Raw genomic sequence first — 13,638 nt, forward strand, 5'->3', positions numbered from 1 at the left:
GATCGGACTTCCCGCCCCGCGGGCCGGGCGGTGCAACTCCATCCCTGTCCCCTTCCAAGTTTCGGGCGCCCCCTCCCCCCCACAAAAGCTGAGTAAGCCGGGCAGAGGGAGCGGCAAGGATTTCCTGCGCACGATGGGCAGGAGGAGGGGAAGAGGGCTGGAGGGCACCGAGCAAAGACCCTGAACCTGCCAGGGAGCGCGCTCCGGGGCACACGCAGCCTGCGCCTTTGCACGCGTGCTCGGCCCGGGGCCACTCGCCCTCGTCGGCCCCCGCCCCTCTCTGGAGCCTCGGGGAAGCGAGCCGGGGAGGAAGAAGAGGGTAGGTGGGGAGGCGGATGAGGGGTGGGGGACCCCTTGACGTCACTGGAAGGAGGTGCCGGGGTAGGAAGTGGGCTGGGGACAGGTTATAAATCGCCCGCGCCCTCGGCTGCTCTTCGTCGAGGTCCGCAGGAGGCTCGGAGCGCACCCGGCGGACGCTGCTCGCGGCTTCTTCTCGGCAGCAGAGGCAACTCGGAGCGGGCTCCGGGGCTCCAGCGCTGCTCTCTGCGGTCGATTGGCAGCGAGGATTACCCGGGGGAAAGTGGTTCTCTCCTAGCTGGAGCCGCCGAGAGGGGCTTTCGGGCCGCCGGGGGAAGGAGTGCGGAGCCGGTGGCGGCGGAGCGCGCAACAAACCGGCCGCGGGGAGCGCGGGCACCGGGAGAGCAGGCCGCGACGCGCTCACCATGGTCAGCTTCTGGGACACCGGGGTCCTGCTGTGCGTGCTGCTCGGAGCTCTGCCGCTCACAGGTGAGGCGCGGCCGGGACCCGAGCCGGAGCGGGACTGGGAAGGGACGCTTGCCGGGCAGAGTGGATGGGATCCCGGCCAACAGGCACGCGAGGAGGCGAGGCTAAAAGTAGGGAAAGCGAGCCTCGGCGGGCGGGAACCTGGGGACACTTGTTGCGCGGCGGGGCATGCCTTGGACCACCGTGTCTTTTCTCCAAATACACTTTCCCAAGAATGACCGGCGAGGATCGCGGGCATCTCACCCCCAGATTCACCGTGACGTCGCGCGCGGGGATGGGTGATGGGGGGGGGGTGTTTCCCAGGAGTCGCTGACCTCTGCCTTGCTCTGGGGTGGGGTCTTGCCCGAGTCGCTCCAGGCACTGGGAACACGGCACCGGCAGGACCTGCCAGGCACCTTAGAGTCTGTTTACAGGCGGTCTGCTTGGGGTCCCCAAGGGTAGCATGGAGCGCTCCTGGGCACCCCAGAAGCTGCGCGGGGCTGGACTGAGACCCGGGGCGTTGGCGAAGTCGGTCCCAGGCCACAACCTCGCAGCGTGAGAAGGAAGGAGGGGAACAGATGCTGGGTGGATCGCGTGCCTGCTAAGTGCAGATGGACCCCTGGAGAGGGTCAGCACTGGTGTCCTTGGACACGCTTGGGGCCCTCAGCAGCTACATTTTTCCCTGGGAACTTAAAAGGGAGTTCCTCCCTTTCCCAACCGCGCGCGCTGCGCTAGAGGTGCAGCCACCCGGGTGGGGTGCCTGCGGGGAGCAGGCGGGGCGCACTGCGACCCTGACCCACCAGAGAAGACGAGGTTCCAAATGCTATCACGTCTTAGAATGGTCAGCCTACCTTTAAATTCAGAGCCTAGAAGGAGGGAACAGCCGGAACCAAAAGATGAGGTTTGGGGGAATGAGTGAAGTTTGCCCCAACCTCCAGGCCAGCCTTCTTTTGGAAGTTTGAAAGAAGGGCGGTGGAATCATCTAGAGCCAGGGATGTTTTTCAGCAGTTCAGGGTGGAGACGGTCGCCATCAAAGGGTTCAAAGCCAGAGTGGACCTCCGAGCGCGGCTCGAGCGGCGAGTCCTCCGGTTGCGCCTCCTCGTGCGCAGAGAGAGCCAGATTTTAGAGTGCCTTTCTTTTAAGCATCGAGGAGGAAAGGCAAGATAGGAAGTAAAATATTAGTAACATAAAACAAATCATTGCGATGGCCCTTGGGTAGAAAAGTTAGCAAGGTTAAACATTTTTTTAAAAACCCAAAACACGCTCAACTCAAAAGCCAGTAACAAATACTCTTTCTCTGCGAGAAGACGAATGAAATTATTTCTAAGGAAGATACTGTAGTTGCAAATGAGGTGGGGAGGCTGGGCGAAGTTCTAAGTTAGAGAATTCTCCATAGGTTGGGAAAGGCGCTAAAATAACTATGAGTTGAAATATCCACACATTTTCTTTTGTTTTTCAAAATTGCTTATATTAGCATATATTTGGCTAGGGAATTTAAATTGTCTATGAGTTTATTACACACAAACAAATCTAGGTATGTCACTGAATCTAGGGAGTTTGAAAAGCACAGGTTTCAAAATTTTCTGCCCCATCACCCGTTTTTATTTCAAAACCGTGCGTTAAGCATCTCAGATCAGTGGAATCCGCTTTACAGAAGAATCCTGTGTGTGAGGGGATCACCTTGTTACTTTTCTTAAGTACAGTTTCTTTAAGTGGAGGCAGAGATCTTGGAATATCTTTGATTTAAACATATCTAATTTACACATGCTATGGGAAGGAAGGCGGACTGACACTGGTAAAGTGCACATCTCCTTACTTAGGGAATGTTCTGTTCTGAGGCAGGTCATCATTGCAAAGTGTGCTTTAGAAAACCTGGCTTGTCTGGCTTAGAGTAACGCCATCAGCAGCGACCTGCTGCTTTCTAAGCCAGGACTTTTCAACTGAAATGAGGGTGTGTGGGGCTCGTAGAGGGCTGGTAGTGCTGCATTTCTCTGGCCAGTGTTGTTTCTCCAGCCAGAGTGCCGGCCTATGTTTGCTCTCTTCCTGAGCTCCAGCTGAGGCTGAGTCCCATCAGGTGATATATAATCTTTTTAATATTTCTGTTATCAAATAACAAGCAGGTCTAGTCATACAAGAATAATACCATTATAACTCCTAGAATGAATACATTTGACTATTTCCAAATTTGTTAGAATATAAGAAAGAAGCCCATAATTCCAATAGTCTGGATACTTTCTCCTTACAGGATGTCGACCTTCTTACTTCAGCTCTCAAATTATGTCTCACTTTTAAGGCAATCTACTCTTAACTAAAGCCAGGAATCCCAGTGAGATTCGCCCATGAGTTTTTGAGCAGCTAACATTTACAACTTACTGATTGGAAATACCTAAACACTTGAAATACCTACTTAACAATACTTAATCTAAATGTATGCAAAATAACACCAGTGGGGTGTGTAGCCCCTGATTGTAATCCTGGCACTAGGGAGGCTGAGGCTTAAGGGTGGAGAATTTCAGGTCAGCTGGGGGGAGGAGGCACAGAGAAATTTTATCTTATAATAATAATATCTACCTCCAAATTGAATAAGGTACGCTTTTCTTATTAAAATTTTATTTTGTTGTTTTCTCCAAGAGTTGTGAGGGTCATACTTTCTCCACCAGATTGCATACCTAAATGGTAACTGTTTAGAATCTTTGTCAGGTCCCATCAATTCCCAGTCATTTACAAATGAACTATAGTTAAGTCCCTACTGTAGTTACAGAAAATACTTGTACCTTACTTTTAGTACAGCATTTTATTACTTCTTTCCTGTTGAAAAGTTTAGAATAGGCTAAGTAATTTCCAATGATCACACATTTTGTTCTCATATGTAAAATGCAAAATTTAAAGTAGCCGTTTATTTATTTGTATGTGAGATTGAGCCTAGGGCCTTGCAAATGCTAAATAAGGGCCTTAGTACTGACCTACATTCTCAGCACTAGATTGTTGCTTTTTAAGGCCCATTCCATACTCTAAAATTCAATGGTTTCAAGAAACAATATCCTGTCTTTTTTTCTCTTCCTACTGAACTCACATCTACCCACAGAATGGATGCTTCAGCCCAGAGGATTAACTGTTATGTTCCCGCCTCTCTCCTTCTCTCTCTCTCTCTCTCTCTCTCTCTCTCTCTCTCTCTCAGTGCTCATATTGCTCTGCTGTGTGTGTGTGTGTGTGTGTGTGTGTGTGTGTGTGTGTGTGAATCTTGGAGCTGGAACTTAAGGCCTGGGTGCTGTCCCTGATCTTTTGTGCTCAAAGCCATCCCTCTACCACTTGAGCCACAGCTCCACTTACAGCTTTAATGAGAGTCTCATGGAGTTTCCTGCCTCGATGAACCTCAATCCTCCTATCTCAGCCTCCTGAGTAGCTAGGATTATAGGCATGTGCCACTAATGCCAAGCTTCACATTGATCACCCCCCCCGCCCCCCCCCACTACAATGTATAAGATTTGTACCCAACCAACCAATTAACTTGGTCTTTAATGATCTTGTAAGAGCTGGACTGACAGGCTGCCCCAGCAAGCAAGTCTTCATCTCAGAATGAAGCACAAAGCATTTGCCTACAGAAATTCACTTAAGTTATCCTAAGGATACAAGCCACCTCCATCCCAAAGATGTTCCTTGATGCCTTCTAAACAAACACTTATCTGATCAAAGAAATGGTTTTTATCTGCGTGTTGTACTACAAGCCTATAGTCCCAACCCTAGGAGACTGAGGCTGGAGGATCTTCAGTTCTATGCTACACAGTATCTGTCTTGGAAAAAAAAAAGGACTTTAGTTTAAAAGAATTCCTTTATGTAAAAATCGAACGTATTGTACATGACTTAAACATTTTTTAAAGTGTCAAAGCATTTCTAAATCTATACATAATTTAGAACTTGAAAAAGATTGATTCTAAAAAAAATGGTTTTATATTGGTCCCCTTCCCCCTCAAAGAAAAGGGAGATTATGCAGAGTATGGTTATCTACATAGCAAAGTTGTGGCTGATGTTTACCTGAGCAGGTCTGCCAGTGAGAACAAATAACAAAGCAGCTTTTCCAGTGCTTGCAATTGGCCTGTGTACAGCAAGTGCAGGTGGGCATAAGAATGGATAGGGAGTGTGAGGAGCCTGCTGGTGGTATTAACCACAGGAGAGTTCAGGTGGGTTTGGCTGCGTGGTTAAGGGCACGGTGGGTGAAATCAAATAAACACCATTTGCCAGTGGATTTGTCATTGTGGACAAGGGAGGAAGGACATTTGAAATTACACCCAGCTCTTTTTAAATTTTTATTTTTGGAAGTATAAATACATTACTATGTGTGGTAACAAAGCACAAAAACATCTGTTACGCTGGGCTTAACCTTAGGAGAACAGAACAGGCCATCCTGTTCCATGGTTTCAGTCTGCCAAAGAGATTGGTGAGGAATGAGGGGAATCCCTGCCAGATGCTTTCCAGGATGGCCGATGGATTCTCTCCCACATCAGGTACCATGAGTAAACTATGTTGCATGTGATACCAGATGGAGGAGGGGAAGGAAATGGGAGGAATGGGGTATTCGAGGGAGAACCTCTGGTTTAGCATTTAGGGATGTGGGGTGTGTGTGGGGGGGAGGGGGCTCATGAAGGAAACAGTTCCACTGAATCCACTGCAGAGAGCAGATTGGATTTCCTGCATTGCTGCTGGGCGGATGTGGGGGGGATTTCCCATCAGCCTCGGGAAAGCTGGATGTCTAGAACCCGTTCCTGATCACTGCTCCTTCTCTTGATTTCTGGCTCCTTGGAGACTTGATCTTGCCCCCCCCCCCCCCAACGCGCACACATACACACATTGATCGGATGGTGTCTCATTCATTTATCTATTTATCTGAGAAATGAGAAAACTATCCCGGTTTAGTGATTTCTCTTCCGCAAGGTCAACAACTGGCTAGTGACAGACCCAGGAACAAATTTCTTCTTTTATTTTTTAAAAATTCATTTTATATTTATTATTATTTAATTTTTGTTATTTAAAAATATTTTTAGTGTAAATTTCTTCTTTGTGTCTTCCAGAATAGAAATGTTAAAATATTTGTTGGGCAACATTACTTCATAGTTAAAATTTCCTTTTAAATGATAACTATTATTATTAATTATTAGTAGTAGTAGTATGACTTTGTAGTCCTGGGGAATCAAACCTAAGGCTTCTAGTATGACAGGCAAGTGCTCTCCCAGTGAGCAAAATGCTCACATAAAACATTTTAAAGTCCTTTTATTTGTGTGTGTGTGTGTGTGTGAGAGAGAGAGAGAGAGAGAGAAAGAGAGAGAGAGAGAGAGATATTAGGACCTTGCACTCTTGCTTGCCTTTTTCACTCAAGGCTGGTGCTCTACCACTTGAATCATATCTCTAGCTTTGTGGTGGTTAATTGGAGCAAGAGTCTTACAGACTTTCCGGACCACACTGGTCTGGAACCTCACATCTCAGCCTTCTGACTAGCTGTAATTATAGGCATGAGTCACCAGCGCACAGCTGAATGAGTAGTTCTTTGGCTGGGGTATAGTGTGGGTAGCTGGAGCACAGAGAATTCACAAGGGCATAAGGCTAGTGTGATAAACTATGATTGTGTAAGCCACAGCCACTCAAAAAGGAAAAAGAGATTTCAGGTGCTCAGAGGGGAAATTAATTTTACCCAATATCTGAGTGTGCTACTAAGTAGCTATCCTTTTGATATTCTTAATTTAATCCCTTTATGGGCTTTAAGAAAATAGAAGATAATGGGCACTGGTGGCTTATACCTGTAATCTTAACTACGCAAGATGCAGAGATATGAGGATCAAAGCCAGCCCACAAAAAGAAACCCATGAGAGTCTTATCTCCAGTTAATCAGCAAAAATTCGGAAGTGAAGGTGTGGCTCAAGTGGTAGACCACCAGCCAAACTAAGGGACAGTGCCTTGGCCCTGCGTCAAGCCCCAGTATAGGCATACACACACACACACACACACACACACACACACACACACACACACACACACCCGCACCATGTGATAAAGATATAGGAATTCATGGGGCTGGGAATATGGCCTAGTGGCAAGAATGCTTGCTTCATATACATGAAGCTCTGGGTTCGATTCCCCAGCACCACATTTATAGAAAATGGCCAGAAGTGGCGCTGTGGCTCAAGTGGCAGGGTGCTAGCCTTGAGCAAAAAGAAGCCAGGGACAGTGCTCAGGCAGAATCCAAGGCCCAGGACTGGTAAAAAAAAAAAAATTCAGTTCTGAGAAAACCAGCTGCTATCATCCCCTCTCCTGTTGGGCACAATGTTTCATTTGGGTCTCTGAGCCACCAAAGCCAGACTTCTGTCTCTGTGCAAGTTTTGTCACAGCAGCTATTGATGAGGGCTAAGCACTTGTGCTTTACCTTGCAGGGTCGAAAGCAATTTTCCCAGACAATAGGGCTCGCTCAGATTTTATGATTTGATTTAGTTGTTTCTTCCTGACTCAAATCCATGCCACTGGGTGCTAGGCACACCCGAACAACCATGTAGAACTGTTTCAGCTGGTCCTTTGTTAAGGACCAGGCTGGTTGTGCCAACAGAAGCTGCCCTGCTGGGCATGAAACATTCCTAATGAGTTAGAGTGTTAGAGTTAGGCACGCGCACGCACACACACACACACAGAGACACACACACACACACACACACACGATGCCAAAGATGCTCTTGGGAGTTGAACAGTCACTAGAGACCAGATTAGAAAAAGGAGGGTTAGTGGCTGCAGGCATGCAATTCTACAGAAGAAACATAATATTCTATGGGAGAGTAAGATTGGCAATAGCTGTCTAGTTCAAAACAGCCAGGAAAGGCTTTGAATATTCCAATGTCTAAGGTGCTAGATATACCAATTATCTCGATTGGATCTTTACCTATTATCTAAATATATATAACTAAGTATATATAAATATATATAATTAAGTATATATATAATTAATATTAAATATATAATTGTCAATTAAAAATAAAAACCTAAAGAAGAAACCAGAGAAGAATTGATAAGTAAACCAAAGTACAAGTAATGCAGTAAAAAAAAAAAAAGTCTGTATGCAATGGTCCAATAGTTTGGTCTCAAGTTGGTGTCTCGCTGCATACATCTATCTCTATCAGCCCCCAAAACATGCTTATCATAGTCCATGGCCCAGCACCATTGCGTCTCTGCTAACATAATGCATTAAAACTTCGTCTTTTGTGTACTGTACCTGTAACTGAGGCTTGAACTCAGGAACAGTGTGTGTTTTCTTTTAGCTTTATAATTTTTATTTTTATTTTTGTTAGTAGTGGGATTTGAACGCTATGGCCTGGGCTTTGTGCTTGAGCTCTTTTGGCTCAAGGCTAGCACTCTACTACTTTGAGCCACAGCTCCAATCACATTTTTTGGAAGTTAATTGGAGATAAGAGTCTCATGGACTTACCTGCCTAAGCTGGCTTCCAGCCTTGATCCTTAGCTCTCAGCCTCCTAGGTAGCTCTGATTACTGTTGGGAGCCACCACCAATGACTCTTTTTTTTTTTTTTTTTTTTTGGCCAGTCCTGGGCCTTGGATTCAGGGCCTGAGCACTGTCCCTGGCTTCTTCCCGCTCAAGGGTAGCACTCTGCCACTTGAGCCACAGCGCCGCTTCTGGCCGTTTTCTGTATATGTGGTGCTGGGGAATTGAACCTAGGGCCTCGTGTATCCGAGGCAGGCACTCTTGCCACTAGGCTACATCCCCAGCCCATCCAATGACTCTTTTTAAGCTTCTTTTTTTTGTTGTTATTCAAGCCTGGCACTGTACCATTTCAGCCACAGCTCCCCTTCTGGCTTTGTGCTGGTTCATTGGAGATAAGAATTTTGTGGACTTTTCTGCCCTGGCTGGCTGCCTGATTGGCTAGGATTACAGGCATAAGCCACCAGCATCTTACTCAAAACCTCTTGTGTCCATAAAATCCCCAGGTGTTCTGTGTGCACCTTGCAATGGAGAAACACTGATTTTAGTAGCCTAGTCAGTTCTGGTATCAGAGTCCAGCTTCTCTTCATTGACAACTCTAGAGATAGCCTTGGATCTGTGTGACTAAGAGACTAGAGACAGGCCTGCCATGCGCCTTTTCTGGCTCCCACATTGGCTTTGTGCCCCATATTCTGCTGGGACACCTGTGTCCTAATTCCAGACTCCTTTTTACAAAATCTGAGACTTGGACCTATAATCAAAGTAAACACCAGTTGTGGTCTGGTGGAAAACCCATGGTTAACCAAATCATGGGAGGTAAGATCAAGGTCTTAGGAAATAGGGATTTGGTGGAAACTAGTAAAAATGGCATTAAATAGCTAGGCTTTAAAGGATTTAACCAGAAATTAAAGCTATGAGGCACTGGCTTCCAAAACACAATTGCTGGTGGTGAAAGCCAGAGGTGGGAAAGCGTCCTTCAGAATTCCTGGCTGTCAGAGCAGCTGTAGCTCATAGATTTCCTAGCCTTTTCCTTGGCTTAGAGTTCAGTTTTCTTTTTTTCTTTTTCACTTCCATTCTTCCTTGTCTCATTATTGCCCATCTTGGCAAATGCTTCTCTCTTTTCACACATTAGCACCAAGCTCACTGTCACTTTTCTTAGCCTGGTCTTCTGTCTTTCCATTCAGTGGGTGGGGTGTCAATGGGATTTCCTTTCAAGCCACAGATCCACCCATGTGGTCGACAGAAGCAAAGCTACAACAATTACCAGATTCTTTTGTTGAAAGAGGCCTCAAGTGAACCTAGCACAACTGAAAAGCCTTGGCTTTTCTTATATACAAATCTAAACCACTTAAACTCAAGGCTACCTTCAGCCAGATCTTGATGAGTACTTCGTCTGCCAAGGGATTTCTCTGAAACCCGTTGCCTCTCGCTAAGACCATGGTTACTGCTATGGGCTCTCTATGAGAAGCATCTGAGGAGTGTTTGTAAAGACTTTACACTCCAGCTGCATCCCTGATGTTTCACCGCAGTGTCTTAAGGAAGACCCCAGCACCAGTAGCTTAAAAGCTGTCAGCAATTCCAGTAGATAGTTGAGGTCCAGTCCCTCAAATTCTGTCTTGTATCAGAATCACCCAGAAGGCAGCTACATGATATAGATTGTGGACCTTACTTCCTAGCTTCTGCTTCAATAGGCTTGAGGGTAGTGTCAACAGTTCATTTTCCTAACAAGTTCCAGGTGATGTTGATATACCAGATCCAGAAATGACCCTTTAGAATTATGGCTCTTGGGCTACTTGGAGAGGTGTGGCCATGTGAGAGGCACCTGCCCAGCTGCTAATCTGTAAAAGGCACTAAATTGGCCAAGTGTTGGTGGCAAATTTTACTCCTGTTATCCCAGCCACTCAGGATTACAGTTCAAAGCCAGCCCAGGCAAGAAAGTCTGTAAGACTCTTGAACTATAGCTCAAGTGGTAGAGTATCAGCCTTGAACGAAAAAGCTCTGCTCATATAAAATGGGCGAAGCAATGCAACAGCCATACTTACAAAACAGTATGCTGCAAACAAAATGTACAACTCGGGGAGGATGGAGAGGGAGCCGGGGAGCAGAGAAGGTGGGAGATAAGTGAAGTTTGATAAGAAAGGTACTCACTGCCTTACGCATGAAACCATAAACCCTCTGTACATTACTTGAACAATAAATAAATATTTTTAAAACGTTTAATAATTTAGGCACTATGTTAGGTAAGAGTTGTTTAGATATATAAAGATGAGATATAATGGAAAATATTTATCAAAATGAACTCGAGATGACAACAAGAGGATTTTTTTCTTTGTTGCTGTTTTGGTTTTCTTTTTGTCTTGTTGGTTTCTGTCTTTGGGAGGGCAATAGGGGACAAGAAATTGAGGGACAATTGCAGCAGAGCATGGTACTCACTAGACACTAAGTTGAAAATGAACTATACAACTTGTGGGTAGGGATGAGAGGAGAAAACTGGGAGAGAGCAAGAGAAAGAGTGACATTGTCTAAAAAGATTTGTACTCTTTACCTGACTTATGTAAGTAACTGTGACCCCTTTGTACATCAGCTTTATAATTACAATGAAAATATTTACAAAAAATAAAAAAAGAAGGAAGGAAAAGAAAAGAAAGAAAGAGCTAAGTGACAACCTGCAAGCCCTGAGTTCAAGCCCAAGTACAGGCACACCCACAAAAAAGAAGTTCACTAAATTATCATGAGACCTGTGACAGGTAGAACAAACTGTATTTACCACAATTCCTTCCTGGAAGAGCACATGTCAGTGTGGCAGAAGAAACAGCAAATGGGAGGCCATGTAGCTAGTATGACACAATCAAAAGCCTTCCTGGGGGGAATGGGTGTGTGTCCTGTGTATTAGGACATGGAATTGAATGCTGATCTAGGTAATAGAGCTTAGTAATAGTCTTCCTCCTCCTCAGCTTTTGCTCTAACAAACATTGCCCAGGGTCCTACTACTGGCCTGTTCTAGACACTCATGTTCCTCAGTTCAACATTACTTTACCCCAGTAAGCCCTATAAAATGCTATCTGAAACCTGGTATTTCTGTGTTTTCTTGGCTTAGCTCATTACCCGCCACTTGGATGACTTTTATATTGTAAGAGCCTTAGTGGCATCTCTTTTGCCAAGAAACATTGCTGTCAGATAGGAATAAGGAACTAAGATTCTTGTGTACTGCCAAGAATTCAGCAATTTCCACTTCCCTCAAGCTCTCACCCTACCTGTAAGGGCGTTGAATGCCTTCTATCAATCATGTGTGCTCTACTTGGGCCCTTTGATTTTCGTTTATAGGATTTATTAGTTATTTTTGCCATTTCTGGGGCTTGAACTCAGAGCCTGGGCACTCTCTTTGAGTTTTTTTGCTCAAGGCGAGTAGTATGCTCTACCACTTAAACCATACATACAGCTCCACAGGTAATTGGAGTAATTTTGGTAATTGGAGATACAAGTCTCTGCCCAGGCTGACAGTGAACCATGATCTTCTTACCTCAACCTCCTGAGTAGATAAGAAGCCATCATTTATTGTTACATAACAAGCTTGACCTAAACAACTGTTATTATGTCTTAGGATGTTCTGGAGCTGAATCTGTGCACTGGACTTAGCTGGTGACTTCAAATCTCACTTGGTCACCTGGGAAGCCTCAGGGCGTCCATCTCCAAGCAGTCTTCCCATCGCCATTCAGTAGTCTAGCTGGGCCTTTCTTACACTGGAGCTCATGGCTAAGACTAGAATTCCTACATCACTCTGCTACATTCTCTTAGTCAAAGCAAGTCCAGCCCAGATTCCAGGGGGTGGGGAAGGCCTGCTGATCTGATGGGCAGAGCAGCATAATGGGGTGACAGTGTTCTCCAAGGTTTGCCACACTGCTGTTCAACACTTCCTCTTTGTCATTCAGTCTAACTCTGAGGATGGCATTTGGCCAAGACTATCATAGTCTTGACTAGTAAATAATCTTTAACACTTATTAGTGCTACATAATGCCTTGACCCTGTCAAGCAGCATTTGGGGATGAAACTAGGCCAGGGGAAGCACTTCCCATTCATAAATCTTTCATATAGGCACATAGTCTGTGAACCTAGGGATGATTTGTTGGGACAGCACCCTCTTTAGGACAAACATGGATGGCACCGGTAAGGTGGTAATCAAACCCAAGAATCTAAGTCTGGGCACCTGGGAAGCTTTTAGGGCTCTTCTCACGAGGCCTTTGATCTGACTCCTTCTGGAGAATGTAATAAGCGGGGAGAAAAAAAGTAGTAAGGTAGGTGTTGGCTGTCTAGGCACTTTGATTTACTTGTCACTCCAGTCCCAAGAGGTAGGCGAGGTACTCAAAACCATGAAGAAAATGTCAAGAGTCTGAGTAACAGAAATCCTTGCTGTGTAAAGATGCAATGATTTTAATCAGCTTCTGGCATACATTAAATCTCCCTCCTCCCCCTGCATGACAGCTAGATGGCAAAGTGGAGGAGCAAAGAGAATGTGGAGAGTTGGGGGTGGAGTGGGGTGGTTGTTGGACCTTCCTGGTTGTCAAAGGCAGTCTGTCCTTGGAGTTTTGCCATTCCTAAGGAATGTGAGAAGCCACTGCTACTCCCGCTTAAGGCAGCCTTGGGAGATTCCACTGTTGTATGTTGCAGACATGGTCAGATCTCCATGAAGACAGAATTTTAATCATGTGGGTTTCTTTATCACAGGTATTCAAGAGATTTCCCAAACCCATCAGACTCGAATCCCCTGAAGCCATTTGGAACATGGATTTCTGTGGGCTTCCAAACTTTAGGCCTAAGTATTTCTTATAAATGTGTTGAGATGATAAAGGAGGAGAGAACAGACTGAGGCCCAGCATCTGATTCTAGAGATGTTCTCATCAGGCAGGTCCTGACAAGCAGTTTCCAAGAATTACACACTGGCTCCTTTGTGCCCTGTCTACACCCAGCCAACTGAGATGTGGACATTTTCTGAATGGAACTGGAGCACCTGTGGAAAGCAAAGTTCCTGCTACCCTACAGGGAGGTGCTCAGTGGGTCAGAGGACTTCCAGCCTGGCCCCAGGGATGGGGAAGGAGTTCAGACACAGAGCAGCTTAAGGCACTTTCTGTGGTAGCTCCCTCAAGGCCCTGGCTAATGATCCAACACATACACTTAAAAAAATAGTGGTCTATAGTTGTACAAAAGGGTTTCAATACGTGTCAGTTTATGAGTGCAATGCATCTTGGTCAGTGTTACCCCTTCCATCATTCTCCATCTCTCCCAACCTCACCCATCCTCTCAGTTTTCCTAGTTCCATTTTGACATATATACATTGAATATGGTGACTACATTCTTTCTTTCCTCTCTCCATTCATCTGCACCCCCTCCCCTTGACTTGAGCCCCAAATTC

General features: G+C 45.7%; 1 protein-coding gene across 2 annotated transcripts in view; it reads left to right on the forward strand.

The window, feature by feature from the left end:
- The first annotated feature begins 409 nt into the window (after window positions 1-409).
- The window catches only part of Flt1 (fms related receptor tyrosine kinase 1), a 172,323-nt gene continuing 159,094 nt past the window's right edge, over window positions 410-13,638 (forward strand). The window contains exon 1 of one of the 2 annotated variants that reach the window (XM_048341582.1): window positions 410-786. In XM_048341582.1, coding sequence (XP_048197539.1) covers window positions 723-786 — 64 coding nt within the window. In that variant the 5' untranslated portion in view covers window positions 410-722. The remainder of the gene's footprint in view (window positions 787-13,638) is intronic. The other variant, XM_048341583.1, reaches the window with a different exon arrangement.

The sequence above is a fragment of the Perognathus longimembris genome, chromosome 3 (genome assembly GCF_023159225.1).
Source record: "Perognathus longimembris pacificus isolate PPM17 chromosome 3, ASM2315922v1, whole genome shotgun sequence".
NCBI lineage: Eukaryota > Metazoa > Chordata > Mammalia > Rodentia > Heteromyidae > Perognathus > Perognathus longimembris.